The sequence below is a fragment of the Ochotona curzoniae genome, unplaced genomic scaffold, assembly GCF_017591425.1.
Source record: "Ochotona curzoniae isolate NIBS_2020 unplaced genomic scaffold, NIBS_Ocur_1.0 contig_64, whole genome shotgun sequence".
In the NCBI taxonomy this organism is placed as follows: domain Eukaryota; kingdom Metazoa; phylum Chordata; class Mammalia; order Lagomorpha; family Ochotonidae; genus Ochotona; species Ochotona curzoniae.
In genome coordinates this window covers 11,712,982-11,737,531 of record NW_024466502.1, presented here as the reverse complement: position 1 = coordinate 11,737,531, position 24,550 = coordinate 11,712,982, and the positions used below count along the sequence as shown (strand labels likewise).

Sequence of the window (24,550 nt, the reverse complement as noted above, 5' to 3'; positions counted from 1 at the left end):
GGTTTCTAATGCCATGCTATCCTTAACTATCTCTTCTGATTCTTACGATAGTGCATTGGACATATGTTAAATGATTATCAGTTAATTTTACCATCCTACAGAAATGCCAAAAAACAAGAAATCATTAAGGCATACAGAAAATTAGCACTTCAGTGGCACCCAGATAACTTCCAGAATGAAGAAGAAAAGAAAAAAGCTGAGAAAAAGTTCATTGACATAGCAGCTGCTAAGGAAGTCCTTTCTGACCCAGGTATGCCTTGCCTTTAAGACCTTCTGTTCTCTGAAACGGTGGAGTCAGTGGTGTTAGTAATCCTTGGCCCATCTTGGAAACGTTAGATGTGGAGGGTGAAGTGCGGTGGGACGTGTCTTTCCCTGTCCCCAATTCTGGGGACTGTCATACAGTGTGGTGGAAAGACTGTTGATGAGGAATGAAGCCTTGGGTTTAGTAAGCTTATTAATAAACCATAACCACAGAGAGACCTACTAAAGATAATGGTGTTTCTACTGGAATATCAGAGCCCTGCAGTTGAGATAGAATGTGGATCTGGAGGTTGAGGCAAGGGAAATACCCTTATTCCAAGTTGATATACTTGATAGAGTGATTGGAGGGGGAGAGGAGATCCTGAAGCTACTATTCCTCTCCCCAAATGTTCCCAACAGCTAAGACTGGGCCAGGCCAAAGCCAAGAGCCAGCAGCTCCATCTAGTTTTCCCACATGGTGACAGAAACCCAGGTTCTGCTGCCTCCCAGATGCATTAGCAAGAAAGTTGAAGCAGAGGTGGGACTTGACCCCATGCACTGAGATGTGAGTATCCCAAGCAGCATTGTGACCGCAGCACCCCAGTGCCTACTCAAGGGGAAGGTCCTAAGGACAGTGATGAGAAGGACTGGCCAAAGTGCTAAGGAAGCAGCAAGCAGCCTAGGAGCAGGCTAGGGTTGAATGGATGTTTGCCGGGCAGATGTTCTTACACAAGGACTTTCCATGTCACACTCTGTGGCGTAGCTGTGTGTATGAGCCCTCTGTTTTTGTGTCAGGGTGGACACAGGAAGCTCTGTTTTTATTCTGTTTCTCTACAGTTTGACTCTCCTTTCTCCTTCAACAAGCTAGTGGAACTTCTCTGGCTTCCAAGGTTTTTTCACTTGTGACATGAGAGCACACATTGAACTTGAGCTATTCATTATCTCTATTTTCCTGCTAACTTTAAAGGGCAGTGATGATTTCTTCTGATTTTCTTATATGGGCTTAAAGGGGAAACCAGTATGCTTGCTGGATCATGCAGGGAGTAGAGGAGAGAGCTAGGGAGAAGAGGCCTTGTGAGTGTTCTCCAGCAATCTTGCCTTGAATCACAGGACCAGCATTGGTAGATATGTTTTGTTTTGAGACAGTGTATATAAATGAGCTGCCATTTATATTCCATCAATTCTTGAAATTGCTAAGGCTGAGCTGAGGCCACGGCAAGGGATACGATCCTGGGTTCCCATGTGATAGGAGCCCCACTGCAGCAGCCTGCAGGGCCAGCATGGTGGTGAACGGTGGGCATGTTCACTGCCTGCTCTGTGTTCATTTTCCATGTTAGTAGGGCCTAGCTCAGGTACAGATGGGGTGAGAACTGAGTAGTAATGGACAATGAACGCTGTACTGTTTCCAGGAAAAAAAAAAATCAGTGTTAAGCTGATACTCCATATCAGTGGAACCATGACTCTTAGATTCAACAAAAAGAGGAAATCATGTTACTTATCTTTGGGAAAGCTTGTTTGAAGTTACTTCCTTTTTATGGAAGTGATCTATAGTAAGGGCGATAGAAATGTGTTTACTAGACACGGTAGGATGCATGCCGTCTGTTCTGTTACTCAGCTGTGAACACTGTGTGCACCTGTGCCAGGCTGTCTAAGGGCAGAGCTCTATGAGACTGCATCCTAAGAGCCCTCTTTTGGGAGGGGACTGTAATAAGCTAAGGGAGCTGGCTGGGGCTGGCACCGCAGGGCTCTGCCTTGGGGAAGAAAAAGTAGATTCTGCATCCTAATGTCTGTTCTGAGAGACTAAAGATTCTGGTATAAAAACTCTTGAGGTCTCAGATTGAACTCAAGTTGAAAGAGGCAAATCTGGTCTCAAAAATGGAGGTTAAGCCACTTTGAGAAGTGGTTCCCCAAACCTAAGTGTACTGTTTCCGTATCCCCTTTCTCCCAGTACCACTGTTAATAACTGTCTCTTCATTTGCTGGTTTTTGTCTAGAAATGAGAAAGAAGTTTGATGATGGAGAAGACCCCCTGGATGCCGAGAGCCAACAAGGAGGTGGCGGCAACCCTTTCCACAGAAGCTGGAACTCATGGCAAGGGTTCAATCCCTTCAGCTCGGGTGGACCATTCAGATTCAAATTCCACTTCAATTAAACTGTTTTTCTGCTCTTCTTAATATTTTTAAAGATTAAAAACACAGAAACCTTGTTCTGGGATCCTAATGAAACAATTTCACATATTTCAGTTTGTCCATGACCAAAGAATTGTTTTAATGAAAAATCCGTTCTTACCCATTCAGACTGGTCAATGGGGTTGCCAAGGCAGGGAGGCAAGGAGTGGTTCTGTCTGTGACAGCAGTCTGTGTACACGGCGTGAGGGTCGGGAAGCGCTGGTTGGTCTGAAGCCGCTCCCCCAGGGAACTGCTGGCACAGCTGGCATTCTTCCTTGGAGTGTGCCATTTCTTCTTTGCAGAGCCTTGCACAGCCCATCGGTGCCTTCACCTGTGACCTTCCTGAGAATGCGTGGAGGTGCAATGTTCCTGAAGCGAAGGTGAACCTGCTGAGCTGTCTGTTGTTAGGGACGCCTGTGCTTGGCTTTTGGCACATGCAGTCATTTGCACGTGCCTCTGACCACACGTGGGTCCAGTAGGTGGCAGCTGGGTTATCCAGGTGTAGACTTGATTTTAAGCATATCTACTTATGTTGGTGTAGTGTCTACAGAATGCTGAAAATTACTTAATTGTTTAAAAAAAAAACTTGTGGGCTCTAGCTTAATATTGATATCGAGGAAAATATGCCAAACAAGCTGATAATACTGAAGTAATATTGTTGAAACAAAAATTGAATTAGTTTTAAGCAACTGAAGTTCTGAGTCGTTATACAGATCCCTGTTACAAGACTGGTTTAGGAATGTAAACTCGCTCAGACAACAAACACAGAATGTCATGTTTCACACTATTAATAAAACAGAGGGAGCAGCAGCTCCTCTCCTGCACCCAGGCTGACCCCGAGCTGCAGCAACTCCTGGACGGGACAGGCCTCGCGTCCCACCGGATCCTGCTGCCTCTACATGTGCCACCTAGAAGAAAATACGAGCTTAAAAATAGTGTGTCCCTGCTGTATTTTCACTGTTGCTTCATTGAACTGGACAGCATCTCCTTGAGATACTTCCTTACCTTTTAACAAGGTAACTAAGAAATGAACTATAGTTAGTTTTTGTATACGGGATAATTTTTGCCCTAAAATGAGTGTTATGTTGATCCAGAACTTAATATTTATGGAACTACTGATGCTGCATTTAAAATCTAAGAATTACTTTAAGAAGTATAACCTTTTTTCTGGGAAGGTTTGTTTTTGCCTCAAGTCATTCTGAAACATTATAAGCATTAAAAGGCCTAATATATTGTTTTTATGAAATCAAGCATTTTAATTCATTGTGGGAGACTCCTTGATCATGAATGTTTACAACAGCAAAGCACAAAATCTTTTCTGCTACAGTCACACCCTGAAATAAGTGTGGAAAATTTTTAATTTGGAGGATAAAAGTCACATAGTTAAATTAAGCAAATATTTCAGTGTTTTTCACATTCATTTAGGGTTCTATTTTGTACCAACAAATTTAACACTGCATTTTGCAGGCTTCATTTTGTTTTAGTGTCAATGTTCAAATCATTGTGGCAATTTCTAAGGTAAATTCATTTTGTGTGTCCTTTATACAACTAAGAAATAATTAAAGTTATTTTTTTCTGTTGGGTTCCCTTTGCATATGTCATTGTGACCTCTGAAGTACTCTGCAAGCTTCAATGAGGCAGAGCAGTGGCGAGGTCCTGTCCGACCCTCCGTCTCGGAGGAAGCTGCCCACCAGCAAGAAGCCCCTGGGAACAAGCAGGTGGGCAGGTCAGAGCTGGGGCCTCGCCCTGGCTGCTCCCCGAGGGTTGCTCCGTTTCTTCCCCTCTTTATCATTGCCTCTCAAGTCTTACAGGAACTTAGTCAACCAAAAGGTGGAGAGAATTATGGTGCCAAATGCCAGTTGCTAACTAAGTCTCAGCACGCAGCCATCGATCACTTGCTGGTATCTACCTGAAGGCAGAGCTGGTCAGTGCATGCTTTCCTTAAACAACCGCTGGGAAGGTCCTGGGTGTGTAAGGGCTTGAGCTGTCATTCCACTTGTCTGCCTGACCCCAGGAGATGCTGCGGTGTACAGCATGTCACTGGAAAAGAATTCCATTGTTGGACTGCTTCCACTCTGGGGACTGAAGGTGCCAGGTAACTTTAATGTCTCATCTGGGAAATATGAGAATATTCTAGACCTTTTTTTCCATTATATTCCTTTCTGGTGACTTCTTTCATGCAGAATGGTTGGTCTGTAAGTTGTGGATATTTTCTACAGTAGCGAGTAAACACATCAGCCTATAAACATATGAAGTTCTTAAATCAGGAAACTAAATGCATTTTTGTCATGAATAGAAAATTTGAAAATTTTAGTTCACTGATGTGATTTGGATTACAACATTAAACATGCCTTCAGTGGTACAATTGTTAACTATTAAAAAGCAGACATTTTTGGAGCTCTGATGAAATCTTAAATTACCCATAGCCTTTTTATGGAAAAAATCAATAGAATTACAAGTATAGTGGGCATCATTTTCCACTCATGGTGTATAAGAATTATACCGTTCAAGGCAGGAAGTTGGTTTGGTTTATATTTGATATTTATACAGGGGGCCCCTCGCTGGCTGCTGCCTCGCTGCCGCCGGGCCCTGGGCCTTGTTCACGTGAGTGGACATCACTGGGCTAACCTGGGAAACACACAACTAGGTTTCCATTTTTCTAATGCAAGGAGGCAGGCAGAGGCTAATTTGTCATTCCTCTGTTAGTGGCAGAGTTCATTCTGTACTTTCAAATGAGGCTAGGTAAGGATAAATTTTTCTTTAACAGATCTCATTTACTGAATGATTCAAGAAGTAAAACTAGCCACCACGTGGCTTTCTGTGTAGCAATAGGATTGTCTCATGTGGTTGAAACACTGACCTGAAGTGGAAAGCAGAGCTTGGAAGAGATGGCAGCTGGAAAGTTTGAGAAGTGAAATTACTGCTCTATAGTTTGTTTTGAATAAGACCAAGGAATTTAATCACAATTTACTATTTTAATAAAAGAATTATTTGAAAAAGGGAACAGACATGTCTACAAAGGGTACTATTTTTATTCCTGTGTATTTTCACATGTAATAAAAATATTTATGGCCATATCAGTACTTTGTCAATTCATGTTTAGTCATTGAGAATAAGAAATAAATCTACCATCGAAGTCTGAGGGACTTTAATTCTATCTTTACAAAAGGTCTTGGAAGGTTTTGGAGCAAATTTTGAAATTCACTCTTCAGGAAGTACACTTTCCATAAACTCTCTGCACTAAGTAAACATTTCTATAACTTTACTGTTTGACAGGGACGATCAGAAGACAAAACAGGAGTGGCTAAAATTCCACAGCCCTCTCAAGGCCGAGGCCAGCTGAAGATGAGACATTGTAAATAACTTAGATCAGTCAGCCAGGAGGGGGATCATTGAGATTGTCTCCTCTCACGCAAGGGGACCCAGGCTTCCGGGGAAGGCGGCTCAGTAATGAAGCTGAGGATCAGGTGTGTGTCCAGATCCTCCTCTGACAAGGTTCTTACAGAATTGAAAACAAAGTAACATCTGACACAAGGATTCTGCCCTGCCTACCTGAGTACCACCCGAACAGACCTCTTCGTAGCTGCAGCTGGAATTTCAGACAGTCCTGGGCTCTCGCTGCGCCCTAGCTCCATGCCCAACTCCGAGGAACAGGGAGCTGGAAGGCACCATGGAGTTGGTACCTTGGGCTAGCCTCGGCTGCTGCTTTCAAGAGCACCTTTGAATGCACAGCAATGACTTCATTCCACTAGAGCAGGGCCTACCCACAGCATGCGATTCACACCGGGACAAGTAAGGGGGGGGTGTCTTAGCAGTGAAAGGTGCTGCCGGAGAAAGGTCTCCTCCAGCACTCTGGTTTGTTACCTCAGGACCAGCCCAGTCATTAAGCTGACAGGAGTAAGAGCAGAGACAGCTGGTGGACAGCTTTCGGCTCGCAGCTCCACACAGCTGTCCAAAGCTGGACCCAGCTATGTTTAAAGAAGTAGGATCTCCTTGTTGCCCTGCAGGTTTACAAGATTGCCTGAGGAACTATATAAGAAAGCCTTGCGAGAGGAAGCTAAATGCTAAGGTTTCTCAAACCTAGCAACACAGACTTCTGGGGACGAGGTTCCAAGTGACACTGGAATCGCTTCTAACCCCTATCTGTATGATTCCAGAATGTTTGGACAGTCTTAACTTCCTACCGAAGTATTTGGTTTTTAAATAGAATATGCCAATGAATATAATTGCATGAACATTGAATACGTTAAATAGTTAAGACATGATTAAGAAATTACAGTATGACTTCCATCTTAAAGCATTTAAGATATAAATGGACATCTTATTCAAAAGCAAACATCTTTCTCAGAAGAGTCTGATTTTAGATGTAAGAAAATATGGGTGTATGTAAAGCTGGAGTGGAAAAGGATGTGGCTGGTTTGGTAAACATGGGAAAGAACCAGTTAGATATTTTCTACCAATTATCTGTCAAAATGTCATTTTAATTGATGAAAATGCATTGTTTAAAACAATCACAAAAAAGGAATAGATTTAAATACTCGTCATTTTTATTTAAACTTAAGTACATGTGTTTTAAATAATTAAACTTGCAGAGTCTGAGCAGTAGTTCCACCGTTCTCCAGCAGGTAGCAGCTGTCTTGTCATATTTTCATCGTCTTACAAAACCACTGCTAGAGTTCATCATGACCCAAAACTGTAAGAAGGGAAAGTTTATTTAGTTCTTGAAATCTTAAATGTCACCAAGGGAGTTAAATAAAAATCAAAGTGTGGCCTGAGGAGCCTTTGATGGTCTGGTGCCATCGGATTCATCTTGTATAGAGCACCGTAACTAGCTCCTTTTCCTACCCAGCTCTGCAGTGCCATGAGTCCAGGACCACAGGAGCTTCCGTGTTAGTGTAAGACCTGGTGTCCTGCCTGGCAGGAGGCGGCCTTGAAGCACACTAACAGAGGGTCATTCCTCCTGCACGCGGTAGTGCCTGTTTGTGACGGGGGATAGAGCCCTCCGCTGCAGACACGAGCCAGCTCTGAGGTCAATGCTGATGACCACTCCTGGAGCACTCCTGCATTACTGAGCTCTGAGACGGACTTAAAAGCACTGTGAACTGAAAATATTTTAGTCAAATGAATTTAGAGCTCAAATTCATCCATACATTTCAAACATGACAAAATGCTCCACTCTTCACAACACTCCATTACAAAGACCGTGTAGGATGAAAGAGCGTCACGGTAGAGCTGAGGGGAGTGCTTCTGAGACTGACACCCAGCTAGGAGTACATTTCCAGAAACAAAAAGGGGGCACGCTGACAAACCACCTCACACTCAACTACATGGCTGAGGCCAAGTGCTTACTCGCTTGGAGGACCGGAGAAAGCCCCCCAATTAAAGGGTGTCTGAAGATCGCACAGCTGGCCGCCCACTCTGGTGCGTCCCAGAGACCCGACAGTTTATCTGTTCCAAATGGCGGAGAAGCCTAATCCTGAGAGAAAATGGAGAGTGGGGGAATGCTGGGAAAGGTCTCAATGATCTTGAGTAAAACACCCTCATTTGGACTCGGGTGGTGGTGTGTGACGTGGGCCTTCATCTGTTCCTTGTCCAGACACCCACCTGAAGGGAAGCCTGCCTAGGTTGCTGGAGAAGGTCGTCTGTTTTCATCTCCGAGGAAACCCTTCGCCAGCTGCCTGCTGATCCACCTAACTTGTCATTTTCGAACATACAGTCGAGGTCGCTAGGCCTCAGTGACCATTACATCATGACTTACTTGCATTTTCCTTCTTCTTTTCAAGCTGATCTAACAGTTGCCGTATCTCATTATCATATTCCACCCATTCTGGGATAATCCTGGCTGCAGCTTTTAGTTTGGGTTCCTTTGTTTTGGGATTATTGCACTGAAAGTTTAAATATGTCTTGTTAATGAAAAACCATGTTATAAGAAGCATAGCAAGTTATTTCAGGACATTCCTGTTGCCAGAGCAAATAAAGCACAATGTTATAAAAAGCAAAACTAAGTACTATAGCTTAACAGACAGGTCAATGTAAAATGACAAAATCTCAAATGATTTAGTAGTAACTGCTTAATACTATAAACAAATTTACACAAACTTTAAAGGCACTCTGATGAGTCACAAAATGTTGACTAGTGCAGTGCCATGCTCAAACAGCTCCACTTACATTACCACCCTGACTGAACTGGCAGGCGGGTCTGCTTCTCAGGCATTGTGGGAAGGCAGCCAAGTCCAGTCCCAGTCCTCACAGTGCCGACTGCACGTTTACCGGCAGAAGGCCTGGCCATGTCAAACGTGCGGACATGGCCATGTTCAGTTTTCATTCAAACTATTCATTATGAACCAGGCGGCTGTCTTAACCCTTTCCCTGCCACATGCTTGCAGTTCATGGTGGATTTCCTTTCTCAGTACTATTTTCCTTAACCGGATGGAAAACAGGATCTTATTTGCAGAAGCCAACTTTACAGGTAATTTTTTAAAAAACCTTTCATTGAAAAATCAGATTTACAGAGAAAAGGAGAGACAGAGAAAGATCCATTGGCTCACTTCCCAAGTGACTGCAACGGCCAGAGCTGTGCTGATCAGGACCCCGGAGCCTCTTCCGGGTCTCCCACTCAAGTGCAAAGTACCAAGGCTCTGGGCCATCCTTTCCATGCCACAAGCAGGGAACTGGATGGGAAGTGGCACAGCTGGGACATGACCCAGCTCCCACATGGGAATCCAGCATGTGCAAGGCAGATTTCGCCGCTGAGTCGTCATGCCGGGCCGAGGCAATGTCCAACTGAATGATGCAACTAGTTTCTGATTGTGGCAGAGGGTCCGACATGATGTGATGGGTAAAGCAGCCACCTTTGATGCTGGCATTCTGTGTAGGTTCTGGTTTGTTTTCCAGTTCCACCTCTGATCCAGCTCCCTGCTCGTGGCCTGGGAAAGCAGTGGAAGATGGCCCAAGTGTGACATTTGAATGAAGCTCCTGCCTTAGCCTTAGCAACCACTTGGAGAGTGAGCTAGTAAATGGAAAGTCTCTCTCGTAACTCTTGTGACTCAATTATGTAAACAAGTCGTATTAAAAGAATTCATGGCAGAGCTATTAAAAATACTATGTTGCCTTTATTTTATTATGCTACAATGTTTTTGATGCCACACCAATGATTCTAATTTTTTGAAAATTATTTTCATTTATTTGGAAGGAGGAAGAGAAATAATTCATATTCTCATTCACTGCCCAGATTGGCTAGGCTAGGATCTCGGAACTCCCAAGCGGGGCAGGGGCAGGTGCTTCAGCTCTTGAGCCATTACCTGATGCATCGCAGGGCATGCATGTGTGGGAGCTGCAATGAGACATAGCCAGAACTCAAATCCGGGCATCCCGATGCTGGATGCAGCCATTGCAAGTGGCATCTTAACTCCCATATCAAAAGCCTGTTCCTCCAAATGGATCTTAACCAGGCAATCACGCCCTTCAAAGTGTAGGGTGGGGGAGGGGATGACGCTGTACAGGACAGCCCCTGCAACAGCTATCTCGCCCAGATGCCAATACTGCTCAAGTTGAGAAACCATCATTGAAATGGAGAGTTGAAATTGCATCATGACATTTGTTATGCCATTACGCCTTTCACTTCCATAACAGGTTATTTTAAAAAGATTTTTCTGCATTTCCATTTCTCCCAAGAGTGAGTGTGTGTGTGAGAGAGAGAGAGAGAGAAAGAGAGAGAAAAGCTGGTTATGTTAAAAACTGAAATCTATGCAGAAATAGCTGCCCATCCAGCAATGACCTTGGCTTCTCTCACATTAGAGGCGGCGGCCACATAACCATCCCCCACAAGGGGCGGATCTGTAGGGCTGAGGATTCATTCTTCACACAACCTTTTTTCTGTCTTCAACCTCTACGTATGCGTCTCTCAAAAAAAAAAAAAAACCAAACAAATCCAGAGGGTATAATTCTATGTATCTATTTCCTTTGTGCTTATAACAAATGCAATCACAGATACTCACCAGATCAATTGTTTTGGCTCTTTGTTTGGATTCATCATCACACCAAGTTTCACACCACAGCCAATCTTGAGGAAGAGATTTAATGGCAACTTGGTAAATCATATTATTGGGAAGGTCCTACAACAAGAAGGATTTGAGCTTAGAGGGACAGATAATGTCAGAAAGGGCTAGGCTGAAGATACCATTTAAAAAAAGCCATGAAACGTTGACGCTTTAAACCTCCAACAAGATTCAACTAGCGAATGATCACGAGCACTGGTGCTACATCTGCGCCGTCCTTAGACTTTACTGCTAGTGCCAGGGATGAAGAGGAAGAGGAAGACCTACACTCAGTATCCGTCCCCCTCTGCCTCCCAATTCCCACTGTCCCGAGACCCAACTACCTCTGCCCAGTTACCAGGCCAGTCAGCAGAGTCTGAGCTGATCTTGCTACTACAAACAACAGTCCATGAATATCTTCATAGTCCCTCGTGTTCAGGAATTTCTAAGAAAAGAGTGCTGATACATCAATTACAGGATGCTGACTGGCAAATGAACCATGTAAGTTAAGAGACCTGTGGAGACATTGAGATGCTGTCTCCACATAAAACTGTTTATAATCCAGGGGTTGTTCTTTGCATCCTCCCCAGAGAACATGTTTGCATTCCAAGCGAAGTACAAACTGCTTCTCCCCCAGGGGATGTGCAAGGCGATGGAACCAGCGACCCTGTGTAAGCCGAGTCATAGCTTGAGGGATCTTCTCTCAACACTGCCATTAAACACATGCTGGAAGTCCTAGCTTCCAGTCCGTGTAATAAAGTAAGGGGAACAACAGCATGTAGATTGAAAGGAAGAAAAGAAATTGTTATCACTTGCAAATAATAGGATTGTTTACGCACGGAAACATAAGAATGAGGAAAAATGCTGGAATCAATAAGTATTTGTAGCAAGGCTTGAAAGCCTAAAATTAACAGATGAAAGTTAACCACTTCTCTGTATGTCAGCAACAAACAACTAAATTTGAAATTTAAAAACTATTTACTTCAGCACCAAAAAACCCCACTCTGGTATAAATTCAATAAAATATAATCCTGTATATGTAGAAAACCATACAATTCTGATGAAAGAAATCAAGTAAGGCAAATATCCATGAAGAACTGATCTCCATCCATATGTAAGATGATAGTAGTGTTAAGATGTCCACCTTCCAGTTTACCTATGAATTCCACACAATCCCAAAGTACAAATTCCCATCAGGTTATGACATGGATATTGAGCATCAACTCAACAGTCTCAAAGAAAAATAAAAGAACTGACAAAACCAGACTTACTATAAATGCTATAGTAATCAAATCAGTGAATTACTGGCAAAGAGATGAAATAATGAATATACATTCCAGAAATATGGAAATCTCATTATTTTCCTATAAATATGCACGTAGTAACTACAAGATAAAAGCGTTCTATTACCCTACATTCCTTGGAATATTAAGTAGCTTAGTGCATCCTCTTATTCTGGTCACTCACTGAACTGGCCCCATCCTAGGCTCAATCTGCTATGATTTCCATTTCTTGGTCTCCCTTCTCTATCTTTGGATTCCACAGAATGTCAAATCAGCAGGATCTGGTCACTATCCCATGATCCATCTTTCTAGGAGTTCTATGGTCTAGACTTTACTAGATTGGGACCCATTTTGAATTAAGTTTTATTAATGATGTGCAGTAGGGGCCCAACTTTTTAGTGACTTTGAATTAGAAAATAATTTAATGGAGATAAAAGCAAAAGTAACAACGAAGATATCAGTAAATTGCATAGTATCAAAATCTACTGCTTTTATACTTTAAAGAATATGAAAAGACAACCCACAGAACAGGAGAAGATATTTGCAAATCATGCATCCGACAAGGTCAGCACTCAGAATATGACGAACTCTTTTGAGGCCAGTGCGTATTTGGTAAACTATTGCCGGCAACACTGGCATCCAGACGTATGCCAGTATATCCAGACGTATGGCTGCTCCACTTCCAATCCAGCTCCCTGCTGATGGGCCGGGGGCAATGCAGATGATGTCCTGAGTGCTAAGGCCCCCACACCCATGCAGAAGACTCAGATAAAGCTCATAGCTCCTAACTCTGGCTTGGCCCAGCCCTAGCTGTTGGAGCTGTCTAGGAGTCAACCAGCAGAGCTCTGTCTTTCCCTCTAACTCTACCTTTCAAATAAATACATATTTTTAAAAAGAACTCTTGCAACACAGTAATAAAAAGAAAACAATTTAAAAATTGGTCAAAGGATTAAAATACATATTTTTAGAGGATACATCCAAACGGCCAAGAAACACATAAAAGGACATGCAGCTTTACTAATCATTAGGAACTACAGATAAAAACGACCATAAGATATCACTTACTACCTACTATACATATGCAATTAAAAAAGATATGGACAGACTAATCATTACATGCTCCTGGTTGGGACATAATATAATGTGTTGCCTTTGGAAACAGTTTGGCAGGTCATCAAGAAGTTAAGCACTGGGACTCACTGCTTAAGCTTGTCCCATGTGAAGTGACTGGGTTTGCATCCTGGCTCTACTTCCAACTCCCTGTTCTGACAGTATGCACCCGGGGAAGTAGCAGGTGATGGCCCAAGTGCCTGAGTCCCTGCCTCTCATGAGATTTGAGTTCTGGGCTCCAGGTAAAAGGGTGATCCAGTCCTGGTTCTTGCAAGCATTTGGGAAGTGAATCAATTAATGGGGTGCCGCTTTTTGTCTCTGATTTTCACATAAAGTTTAAGAAGAAGTTAGAGTTATCATATGACCAAAAAGAACTGTAAACACAGGCTCAAACCAAATCTGTACACAAATGTTCTATGTACTGTTATTCAGACTAGCTGGAAAGCAAGAAACAACCTAAAACCTTATTATCTGATGAGTGGACAAATGAAATGCTGGACATCTATACAAATGGACTGGAGTAGTGACACATGTTACAATACGGATGGACCCTGAAAACACTCTGGCAAATGAGAAACTAAATACAAAAGAACTCAATGTATGATTTATGTGATAGTTCCAGATTAGACAAACCCTTAGAAACAAAAAGTAGGTTATAGATTACACAACACTGAGGGACAGTGCAAGAGGGAAGTGCAAGAAATAAGCATTCAAAAAAGTGAGAGCAGAATCATAGATGAAATTATCTGTAAGAATCAATGTTTCCCTTAAGATTCATGTTCATGAGGTTAAAACAAGATGCATTTCACCAGCCATACTGAGTTTCACAGATCAGCAATAGTCTCTCCCATCTTCTAGATACCCAGAGTAAGGCCGTATCTAGGTTTTCAACACGAAATCTAATTGTACCAGCACTATTTGTTGGTTTCCTCCACTGTTCTGTCTACTCGTTTGTCAAACATGACTTGACTGTGTGACAGGTCTCTGTTCCATGGATCTTTGTCCATACCAATTGTTCCTGATTGCTTTGATGGCTTTATAGTAAGATTTCAAGTTTGGTAGTATTAGTCTGAGTCATTTCCTTTTCCATGTAAATTTTAAAATCGGTAAATACCCATAAAACAACTTGCTTTGAACTTGGATTGGATCTACAAGTAGATGTTGGGAAAATGGACATGTTAACTGTAATGAGCTTTCCTTTCCATAACTATAGAATACCTTTAATTTAGTTATGATTTTCATCAGAGGTAGGGTGGGTCAAGGCAGCTGCACCCACTAGTACATGCATGGGTTGGGGCAGGGTTGGGCTGGGTCAGGCTGCTGTACCTACCAGCATACATGAGAGCTGGGCCTGAGGACTGGTCTGGTAAGTTTGTGGGGGTCTCCCCAACTACACCACTCAGAGAACCTCACACAGACACATGGATTGGCATCAGAGCTTATATTGCAAGCCTGGGTTATCTCTGTTACTCTCATGCAAGGATAAAGAACACATCCAAATGCACATGAAAGCTAAGACAGTTGGCTTCTCTAATCCAACAGAGGACTTCAAGTGCCTTATCAAAAGGTGGAAAGAAAAGCTAGTTGAATGACAACACTTTTTTGCAAAGGGCAAGCACGTAAGGCTGAACACACTGAGGTAGACATGGACAACCAGCAGGCTTTAGAAACAACTTCTCATCAATGGCACAACAAAGTCAACAGTATCTCAGTTCGTGTTCTGGCTGCTCCACTTCCCATCCAGTTTCCTACTTGTGGCCTGGGAAAGCAGTCAAGGATGGGCCAAAGCTTTAGGATCATGTATCCATGAGGGAGACCCAGCAGAAGTTCCTGGTTCCTGGCTTTGGATGAGCTCAGCTCTGGCCATTGTGGCCATTTGTGGAGTGAACCAGCAGATGGAATATGTTTCCATGTGTAAATCTGCCTGATAAAATATTTTTTAAAAAAGGTTTAGATCACAATGATTATGAGATGGCTGAAAAAAGAAACAATGCAAAGATTTTTATTGTGGGAAGATACCAGAAAAACAGGGGAGGACCTGCTGGAGGATGGTCAGAGAGCATTTTCAGTCAAACGTGTACAAGCAGAAAACAGACTCCAGGGAGCAGCAAGGATGGCTGAGACACGCAGCTGATTGTGGACACGACCAGTGACTCCGTATTTCATGGCTGGCAGGAATGCCAGAAGCTGTTTTTCCAGAGTGAAGTGAGAGGCATGTACCCAGGTTCCATTAGGGATTCTCTCTAGGGGAGGAAACTTACGGCCCCCACTGACTGTGAGTCCATGTGAACAAACTGTTGCGGAGCAGGGTGCCTACTTACTTCTGTCAAAATGAAGGACATGGATGGCAAAATCTCCCATCCAAGTACTAACCAGGCCAGACCCTGCTTAGCTTCCAAGATCAGATGAGATCGGGTGCGTTCAGGGTGGTATGGCCGTACACATGGATGGTAAAATTTTTATGAAACAGAAATGTTGAAGAAAGCTCAAACTAAAAATATTTTAAATGGAACAATATGCAATATGTAAAATAACAAAAATAGTGGAAAGCTTGAACAACACATTTATTGAATAAGAAAAAATATCTGAACTAGAAGATAAAACTTTTGAAAAATTGGAATCCTTTCCCCCCAGAAGAAGAAAAAGTAGAGAAAATGAAAACAGCATTCATGACCTGTGGGATGACATCAAATGACAAATACATGTGTCATAAGCATTCTTGAAGAGTGGAAAAGCATAATTACTTTGAGAACCTACTCACGGAAATGATACTAGAAAACTTCTTAACTAGATGAAGATATGGACATCCAGGTTTAGAAATCACATAGAACCCCAAATAGACATGATCAGAAAAAATCTTTGTAAGGACTTCCAATATCCCACCCTGGACCCTGCGCCATTTCTTCTTCCTCACAGCTCACAGAATTCGCGCCAGTCCAGCCATCCACCAATCAGATGTAACCTGGCATTCCACCTGAGAATCCCACCCCCAATCTCCCAGCCCCTTCCCCAACCCCGCCCACTCACTAGTCATCCCCAGGCATTCACCTGCAGGCACCAATCCCCTGGGGCCTTGACCTCAATCCCTCCCAATCCCCGCCCCCCACACCTGGCAGGCAAAAAAGGCTCCCAGGTGTGGTGCGGTTCGCTCTCTTGCTCTCTCTTGCTCTCTCTTGCTCTCTCTTGCTCTTGCTCTCCTTGGTTCCTCTCCCCTGCTCTTCCTCTCCCTCTCTCCTTCTTACCCCCCTTCCCTGTTCCTGCCCCACTCATTTCTCTCTCTCTCTCTCTCTCTCTTCTTCCTTGCTCCCCCCCCTCCCCCTTTCCCCTTTTCCTGCCCCGCTGGAATAAACTTCCTAAGATACCTCGTTGCGTCTGGTGTTTTCAGCTCACGGTAAAGAACCAGGTTGCGAGAATTAGCTGCGCGTAAAGTCTCTTAATATCCTATGACCTAAAACTGGAACTCTTACATTCTTTTAAATAACTAACAATCTTCACAATGATAAATATTCAAACTTTCAAGAGTAAAACACAAAAATCCTAAAATGTGTAAGAAAGAAACTCCAGAATACCTTCAAAGGATCTCTCATTTAGATTGACAGCAGACTTCTCACCCGAAACTGTAAAGGCTAGAAGGGAATGGAGTTAACATAGTCCACATTCTTAAAGTAAAACGAAAAAACAAAAAGAACTGTCAGCTGAGAACGCTGTAACTAGCAAAGCTCTATTTTAAAATGAAGGTCAAATAAAGGCTTTCCAAATCAAGCACAAACTGATTTGTCACCACTTTGCAGCCTTGCAAATAGTGTTTGACGATATGCTACACACGGAAGCAGAGAAAAATGATGATCATCACGAAAGAATGTGAAGGCAGGAAATCTAAAATTGTACCAAAGAGATCCAAAATAAACAAAAATAGTTATGGGAAAATGGCAAGACCAAGTCATCACTCACCAATAATTACCTCGAACATATATTAAATTCTCCAATTAAGAGACTGGTTGAATGGACTAAAAAGCATCTCTATTCTGGCTATAAGAAACAGACCACACTAATGAAGGTATACATAGACTAAAAAGATGAAGATATTTTGTAGGAGGACATTGTGACCCTGGAAGGTCAATGAGCACAGGATTGCAGTTCATTGGACAGAATTTGCAAGAGAACAACCAAATGGCTACCTTTGTATAAACAGCATGTAAATGAGAACACCTGGTGTAATATACAAAACAAAAGGAATCCCAATCAAGAGTACGAAACAGTAGATGGGTTTTGTTGATGAGTTCAATACTTCCTCCCCTGCCCCATACGGACTCCCAGTGTATAAAGTCTGAGGCCCCTAATAAACTTCGGCTTTGACCATCAGTCAGGGTCCACGCGTGCACCAAGTCCATCGCTGCAGGACAGCGACAATATTCTCTCTCTCTCTCACACACTCACACACTTTTGTGTGTGTGAGTTTCAATGTGAAATCATTAGCCACCCACCTTGCAGTCCTGATTTGCCCTGGCTTCTTTTGGTTTCCTAATATTAAAAACTCTTTCAGAGGTCAGTGTGGTGGCACTGTATACTATCCTCCATCCTGTTGCACCAGCATCCCCTGTGGTGCTAGTCTGTGTCCTGGCTGCTTCACTTTCAATGGAACTCTCTGCTTATGTCCTGGGAAAGCAGCAGAGGACGGCCGAAGTCCAACCCTGTAGCCACGCGGGAGACTGAAAGAAGCTTCGGCTTCCAGCCTTGAATCAACCCCGGTCTAGTTGTGGTCATTTGGGGAGTGAACCATCAGATGGAAGGCCTCTGTCTTTATTCTCTAAAATGTACCTTTCAAAAAAACTTTTAAAAATATTTTTCAATTATCAATATAAAAAAGGTTTTACCTACAAGGTCAAATTCCTAATCCTATATTTCTTGAGGGAAGAATAAAATGGCCGACTATCAGCATTTACAGAAATATCTTGAAAATGATAGAACTTACATCGAGAAATGAAGTTTATATTTTTAATTTTCCAAGTCCCACATCTTACAAGAATATGCAGCATTTCACAAGTATCGAACAGATCCTTGCTAAATGAATGGACACAGACATAAATTCCAACAAGAACAAAGGGAAACAGAGAATCTGGACTGCAGAGCTGTTGATTTCTATGTCACAGTGGGAAGTTCAGGTATCCAATATGGAACCGCATAAAGAGCAGGAGTTGAGAAATTAAAAACCTAAGGTTTTGACATTTTCGGGGGTGGAGATGGAGCATGCTATGTTTATATACTGAATTACTGTATTGATTCTATTAACATTTTACTTACCTGGTCTAGGTTTGAGAGACTGTTTGGATCCTGACTGAGATGTTGGTACTGGCCCCTGAGCCGGTCGCCCGCTGCAATCCTCCTGAACTTCTTCAGATCCACTACATATAAGGCACTGCAAAACGGAATGCTTCTGATAGCCCGTGTTGGTTTTATAGTTGTACCTCCCCACCAGGACAGGGAATGTCAACAGTGATGGCATCAATCTACTGCAGATGACCTAGGAGCTAGTAATAATAATCTTTTCATTGCCTAATACTATCTCTAAGGAATTTAAACATGGCTATAATTCTGCTAGGATTTGTCATCTTTCAGAGTCAAGCTTTTCTGAATTTATATTAAACTCATGGCTCTACAAAACAGTAACAGCTATGAAGATATTATTTTGATTTTGTATTTCATGAATCAAGCCCATACCTTGAGCAGTTGAAAGAATTCACATAACCTGTATCATTGAGGTTCAACTCCTGGATTACCCAAGTACAAGTAGGGCAAGACTAGGCAAGTTATATAAATGCCACATGCTTCATTTTTCCACCCTCAGAAACGGGAAATTAACAGTCTCAGGAAGATTATTATAAACATTTTGTGAGTTACTTTATGTACAGGCTGCTAAGAATAACTGGCATGCAGTAAGCACCATACAACTGGTTGCCAACATTGCACAGTTTCTAAGAAAATTAAAATTTGTGACCCAACACAGTATTTATTTACTACAGGTGAAAAGTATGAATTGTCTTACCTGATATGGTATTTTCTTCTTAAAAGATGTGCTGCCCAGTATCCCGTTTTCCAGAAACGATATCCATCCATGCCGGTGCGGCTGTCACAGAACGGAGTGTATCCGTACGGAGCCCCATCCAGATTGAAATCTCGGAGTTCCTTCAGGTCGTGTCTCACAATCTGAATGATTAAAACAGTGTCTCTGATGATGACAGTGAGACAACATAACCCCATTTACAGGAATTTCAGATCACTTACTATCTTATCAGAGCGACAGAGATCCCCATTCTCACAGCAGGTTTATGCAGCAATTATGTTAGAATTTTAGGTTTTTTCTTTTGTCCTTATAAATGAAACTAAAATGAGTATTCCTAATGTTCCTGACAATAATCTTGTACACCAATATCACTGCTGTGCCATTTTTAAGCAAGAAACTTTACACAAATATATTTGGGTCAAGGATTACATATTACTCTAGTTCATGCTCTCAGTTTCTTGGAGTATAAACTGGTAATTCAAAACTCATTTCTATGCTAAAACTCTAGGTATTGGCAAATACTGGTTTCAAAGAAAGATTTCCTGATCGTTCTAAACAGATTAATAAAATAAAATATATTTAAAGTATATGTTTTGTTTTTAACAGAATCGCACCTCACAAGAGCACGGTGATGTTAAGATAGGAGAAGGAATGACATTAGTGTATTGGAAATGCTTACTTCATCATCTACATTTGCCTTTTAGCTTTTATTATGCAAAATATACATGGCCAAGGACATTATAATTTGGAAAATAGCACAAAATGAACAGAGCCCACATATTAATTGTAATTTGATGTAATTTTTGTCCTAAGTGTGTGTATATGCATATATGTATTATCTATCTACATATCTATAATTTAGGCTTTAAGTTATAAGCATTATTCTAACATACACACACAAATATATGTATGCACACACATATGCATGTTAGCTAGAAATTCTGTATGCTTTTTGAACTTCTTCCCTGTTACAAAGGTAATTCAAGGCAGGAAGGGAAAATGTCATAACTCTTGTACACACACATCTGGAAGGCTGAGATGTTAACATTTTTTTTTTTGGTTAAATATCATTTTTTTAAGTGAGCCTATTGCTTGAATGCTAAAAATGTTGAAGGATGACGAAGGACAGAAGACTTGGATGTATCTGCTATGTTTTTTCTGCAAAAAGAAATTGCTAATTTTATGCATCAGTTCATAGCCACAGGAATTCATGTACCCAGTCTTATTAACATAAACATCTGTCTTAACCTTTATAGTCAAAACTTTAATACTTCAGAAAAAAATTGGTTATGTTCTAAATAACAATTCCTACAATTTTCCTTAAAGACTAAATATTTGTTTTAATAGATTCTTTGCTTATACATTATAATTCTGTCAGAGCAGGCCAGTACAATATATGCAACAGTAAGTTAAGCTCATATTCAGACAAATATATGAAAAATGTAAACAGTAGAGACAGTAGTCAATTACCTGGTCTGCATCAACAAAAATGATTTTGTCAACTGCCAGTGGAAAGAGGACATCAAGGAAGAGAATTTTGTAACCCCAAATAATTCTTTGCTTTTCAGTCTGTTGATGAAGCCAACGAGGCCACCTGTACTGGACCAATTCATACTGGAATCCGTACTTCTCAGCCATGTGAGGAATCACCTCCTAAAAACATATATACAAAAGCAAACAATGTGTTCAAGGAAAACAGACTTGATATTTTGAAAGTGGTGCTTACTATGAACTATTAAAAACTAATCATATAATGTGTAAGCACTACGTTTGATACCTATGAGAAACAGGAAAATGCTCACAAGCATGAAAACACAAGTACACATCAAACTACATTATGTTTCTATAAACTTACTACTAGTGTTTCACTTGAGAAATCTTAACTCCAGAAATGAAAGCCACTAAATATCTCTGTGATGACAATATGTGTGTATGCTGCTGCCTGACGGAATGATGCCAAAATGAAAAGGGCATGCAAAAGCACCAAGACTGGGCCTGTGAAGTTGAGCTATGGCTCAATTATCTAACACATGGCCCATCATTGCCGGATCTCATATGGGTACTAGTACGTGTCCCAGATACTCCACTTCCCATCCAGCTCCCTTCCTGTGGCCTGGGAAAGCAGCGGAGGATGGCCCAAACCCTTGTTTCCCTGCACCCACGTGGCTCTTGTCTTGAGGCCATTTGGGGACTCACAGATGGAAGATTTTTATCTCTCCTTCTGTGTATCTACCTTGTCAATAAAACAAAGCAAAAAAAAAAAAAAAAAAACTGAAAAAAAAACCTGAAAAAAACAGAATCAAGATGGCAGAATAAGGTAAGGACACATTTAAATGGGGGACAAACATTAACCAGTATGAAGCAGAGGGGGCACATTCCAGGAAAGGGAGAGAACAGAACAACAGCATAGTAGCACCTGGAGACTCATGGACAGAGGAAAGCAGAGAAAACAACGCCTTGGTGTTGCAGTGACTGATACCCCAATGGCATTCAGCAGTGACTTGAACTCCAAACAGGTGGGAAGGGACTTTCATGGGAGCTTGGGTGGTGAACCAAGAGAAAGAATTGCCAGTCCTGCTGCTCTGTTGACTTGACCAGGAGCAGATACAGAGCAGCGGGTTGCAGACAGGCAGTGCGGGAACAGCGTGGATTTCATAGCCCAGTCTGCCCCCCTGTAACCATATCTGGCATCATTTTGTTTAAGGAGGCAAGGGCAAGAGAAAGTACTGAGCTGGGAGTGAACTCATTTCTGGCTCAGTGAACTGCAACAACGTGGCACCCTACAAATTCCACAAAAGACGGGTCCAGGTAGCCCCCAGACCTGACGTCCAGCAGAGCAAGAACTCTAGTAGTGCCACATCAGGCACCATTTTGTACAGTGTGGCAAAAGTTTTAGGACTGCAGGGGTGACAGTGAACTGCGCATGTATTGAGCTGGGAGCAAACTCACTGAGCTCATTGCATTACACTGGTCCCACAGAAAATAATACCATCTATGGCATTGTACATGTCAAAATAGGTGTGTATGGCCCTCAGGCCTTATGGCCAACAGGTTTCAACAAGATCACCACCACAAACAACTCAGCTATATAGGACACCTGGACTCTCCCAAATCCTGGGACCTGCTCCAACTGGAAGTGGGAGAAAGGTTGTACAGACAACAGTGCAGCCTCAGCACAGTGTCACAGATTGTACAGACTAGTGAGCCAGGAGCTGGGGCTACAGAGACCATGGTGGAAATCTAACATAAGAACCCAGACCTGGAACTTGCTGGAAGGAGTGACACAACTGATTGCCAACAAAGAGCAGTGTGCCAACTGCTATAAGCAAAATCGATCTGAAGACCTGTGGATGACAGAGCTTAGAAACCTGCCCCAAGCGGGCCCGGCGCGGTGGCGCAGTGGTTAAGGTCCTCGCCTTGCATGCCTGGGATCCCATATGGGCACCGGTTCTATCCCAGCGGCCCCGCTTCCCTTCCAGCTCCCTGACTGTGGCCCGGGAAAGCAGTTGAGGACGGCCCAAAGCTTTGGGACCCTGCACCCGTGTGGGAGACCTGGCTTCGGATTGGCATAGTATCGGCCGTTGCGCTCACTTGGGGAGTAAATCATTGGATGGAAGATCTTCCTCTCTGTCTTTCCTCTCTGTATATCCGCCTTCCCAATCAAAACATAAAAAAAAAGAAAGAAACCTGCCCCAAGGAGAAGAATCTGATAACCAGAAGTACAATGACCAAGAGCAGAACAAGAGATAGAGTCACAATGAATAGTACTGAAGACTCCTCTGCAAAGGAGAAAAACCCTTTGCCAACCTCAGAGTTAACTGAGGAAGACACCAAGAAAATGGGGGATACAGAATTCAAAACACTTGTTATAAAGCTTTTTTTTTTTTTTTAAGATCTATTTATTTATTGGAAAGTCAGATATACAGAGAGGAGGAGAGACAGAGAGAAAGATCTTCCGTCTGATGATTCACTCCCCAAGTGAGCGCAATGGCTGATGCTATGCCAATGCGAAGCCAGGGTCCAGGAACTTCTGGGTATTCCCCCGCGGGTGCAGGGTCCCAAAGCTTTGGGCCGTCCTGGACTGTTTTCCCGGGCCACAAGCAGGGAGCTGGATGGGAAGTGGAGCTGCCAGGTTTAGAACCGGCTCCCATATGGGATCCTGGCACGTTCAAGGTGAGGACTTTAGCTGCTAGGCCACACCACCGGGCCCTATAAAGCTCCTTAACAATAAAAAGCACGTAAAGCAGGCATTCAAGCACTTTAACGTTATGTCACAATGGAAACAAATCAAATGAAAGCGGATACATTAGAAATGAAGAACACAATAAAGCAAATTAAAAGTATAGTGGAGAGTCTCCAAAATAGAATGAAGCAACCAGAAGAAAGAATCTCAGAATTGGAAGATATTTCCTGTCACCAAAAAGCTGGAAGTGAAGCTGGATCAGGCCAGAAAAAGTATTCAAGAATTGAAAGACACTATTAAGAGGCCACATATAAGAGTTATGAGAGTCCCAGAAGGTGCAGAAAGAGAAACTGGGATTAAAGGTGTATTCAATGAAATAATAAGGGAAAATCTCCCTAATCTGGATTAAGAATTGGGAAAGAACATCCAGAAGGGACAAACTCTAAACGGAGTTGATCAAAAGCGATCTTCACCATGACACATGATAATCAAGCTCTCTTCAACTGAACACAAGGAAAAGATCCTTAAATGTGCAGGTGAGAAAAATCAATTGACATATAAAGGAATGCCAATTAAGCTCACAGGAGACCTCTCCCAAGAAACTGTAAAGGCAAGAAGAAAATGGAGTGACGTATTCCAGATTCTAAAAGAAAAACATTATCAGCCCAGGATAACATACCCAGCAAAGCTTTCTTTTGTCTTTGAAAATGAAATAAAATTCTTCCACAGTAAAGAAAAGTTAAAAGAATTTCCCTGTTTTAAACCTGCCCCACAAAGGATACTATAAGATGTTCTCTTGACAAAGAGGAACAGCACCCAACAAAACCAAAGGTAAATGCAAAGAACATTCTAGTAAAATGCAGCAGAAGACTAAATCAATGAACAATCCATTGCTAAAATGACAGGACCAAATTACCACCCATACATATTAACCCTGAATATAAATAAATGGCTTAAGCCTAATCAAATGTCATAGATTAGTAGACTGGATTAAAAAACAAAACTTCTATTTGTTGCCTACAGGAGGCACATTTCATGAGCAAAAATCAGCAGAAATTACATCTCACAGATTGATTTTTTTTTGTCGTTGTTAGTTTTATCTCTTCAAAAAACTTTCCCCTGATTATTCAATGGCTCTTAGATTGTACAGTATCATCATTTTCTTCAAGAAGGTTCTTGATTTTCTTTTTCACATCTTCAGTGACACATTAGTCATTCACCAGCATGGTATTTAACTTCATGGCATTGTTCATTTCTTTTTTCTTCCTGTTGTTTTTTTTTGTGAGTTTTCACTTAAGGGGAGTTATAGTAGCTGTGTAATTGAGACTCATATCTAGTAAAATTTAACTTTATGGTATGGTAAATTTCCATTTTACATACTATTGTTAATGTTGCATTGTGGTTGTTCATTTAAGGGGATGTACAGTATCTGTGAATTGGAGACTAACATATCCGGATGTAAGGATATGA

The 24,550-nt window shown here is 42.0% G+C and overlaps 2 protein-coding genes across 2 annotated transcripts in view; one reads left to right on the top strand and one right to left on the bottom strand.

The window, feature by feature from the left end:
* Nucleotides 1-5,477, top strand: part of DNAJC3 (DnaJ heat shock protein family (Hsp40) member C3) — a 51,645-nt gene extending 46,168 nt beyond the window's left edge. Inside the window, exons 11-12 of the mRNA XM_040991229.1 lie at nt 102-250; nt 2,234-5,477. Of these exons, the coding sequence (XP_040847163.1) occupies nt 102-250; nt 2,234-2,391 (307 nt within the window). The 3' untranslated portion in view covers nt 2,392-5,477. The remainder of the gene's footprint in view (nt 1-101; nt 251-2,233) is intronic.
* Nucleotides 5,478-6,962: 1,485 nt separating this feature from the next.
* The window catches only part of UGGT2 (UDP-glucose glycoprotein glucosyltransferase 2), a 109,018-nt gene continuing 91,430 nt past the window's right edge, over nt 6,963-24,550 (bottom strand). The window contains exons 34-39 of the mRNA XM_040991227.1: nt 20,368-20,550; nt 18,880-19,040; nt 18,138-18,252; nt 10,405-10,521; nt 8,166-8,292; nt 6,963-7,100 (exon numbers count right to left, since the gene is read on the bottom strand). Of these exons, the coding sequence (XP_040847161.1) occupies nt 7,078-7,100; nt 8,166-8,292; nt 10,405-10,521; nt 18,138-18,252; nt 18,880-19,040; nt 20,368-20,550 (726 nt within the window). The 3' untranslated portion in view covers nt 6,963-7,077. The remainder of the gene's footprint in view (nt 7,101-8,165; nt 8,293-10,404; nt 10,522-18,137; nt 18,253-18,879; nt 19,041-20,367; nt 20,551-24,550) is intronic.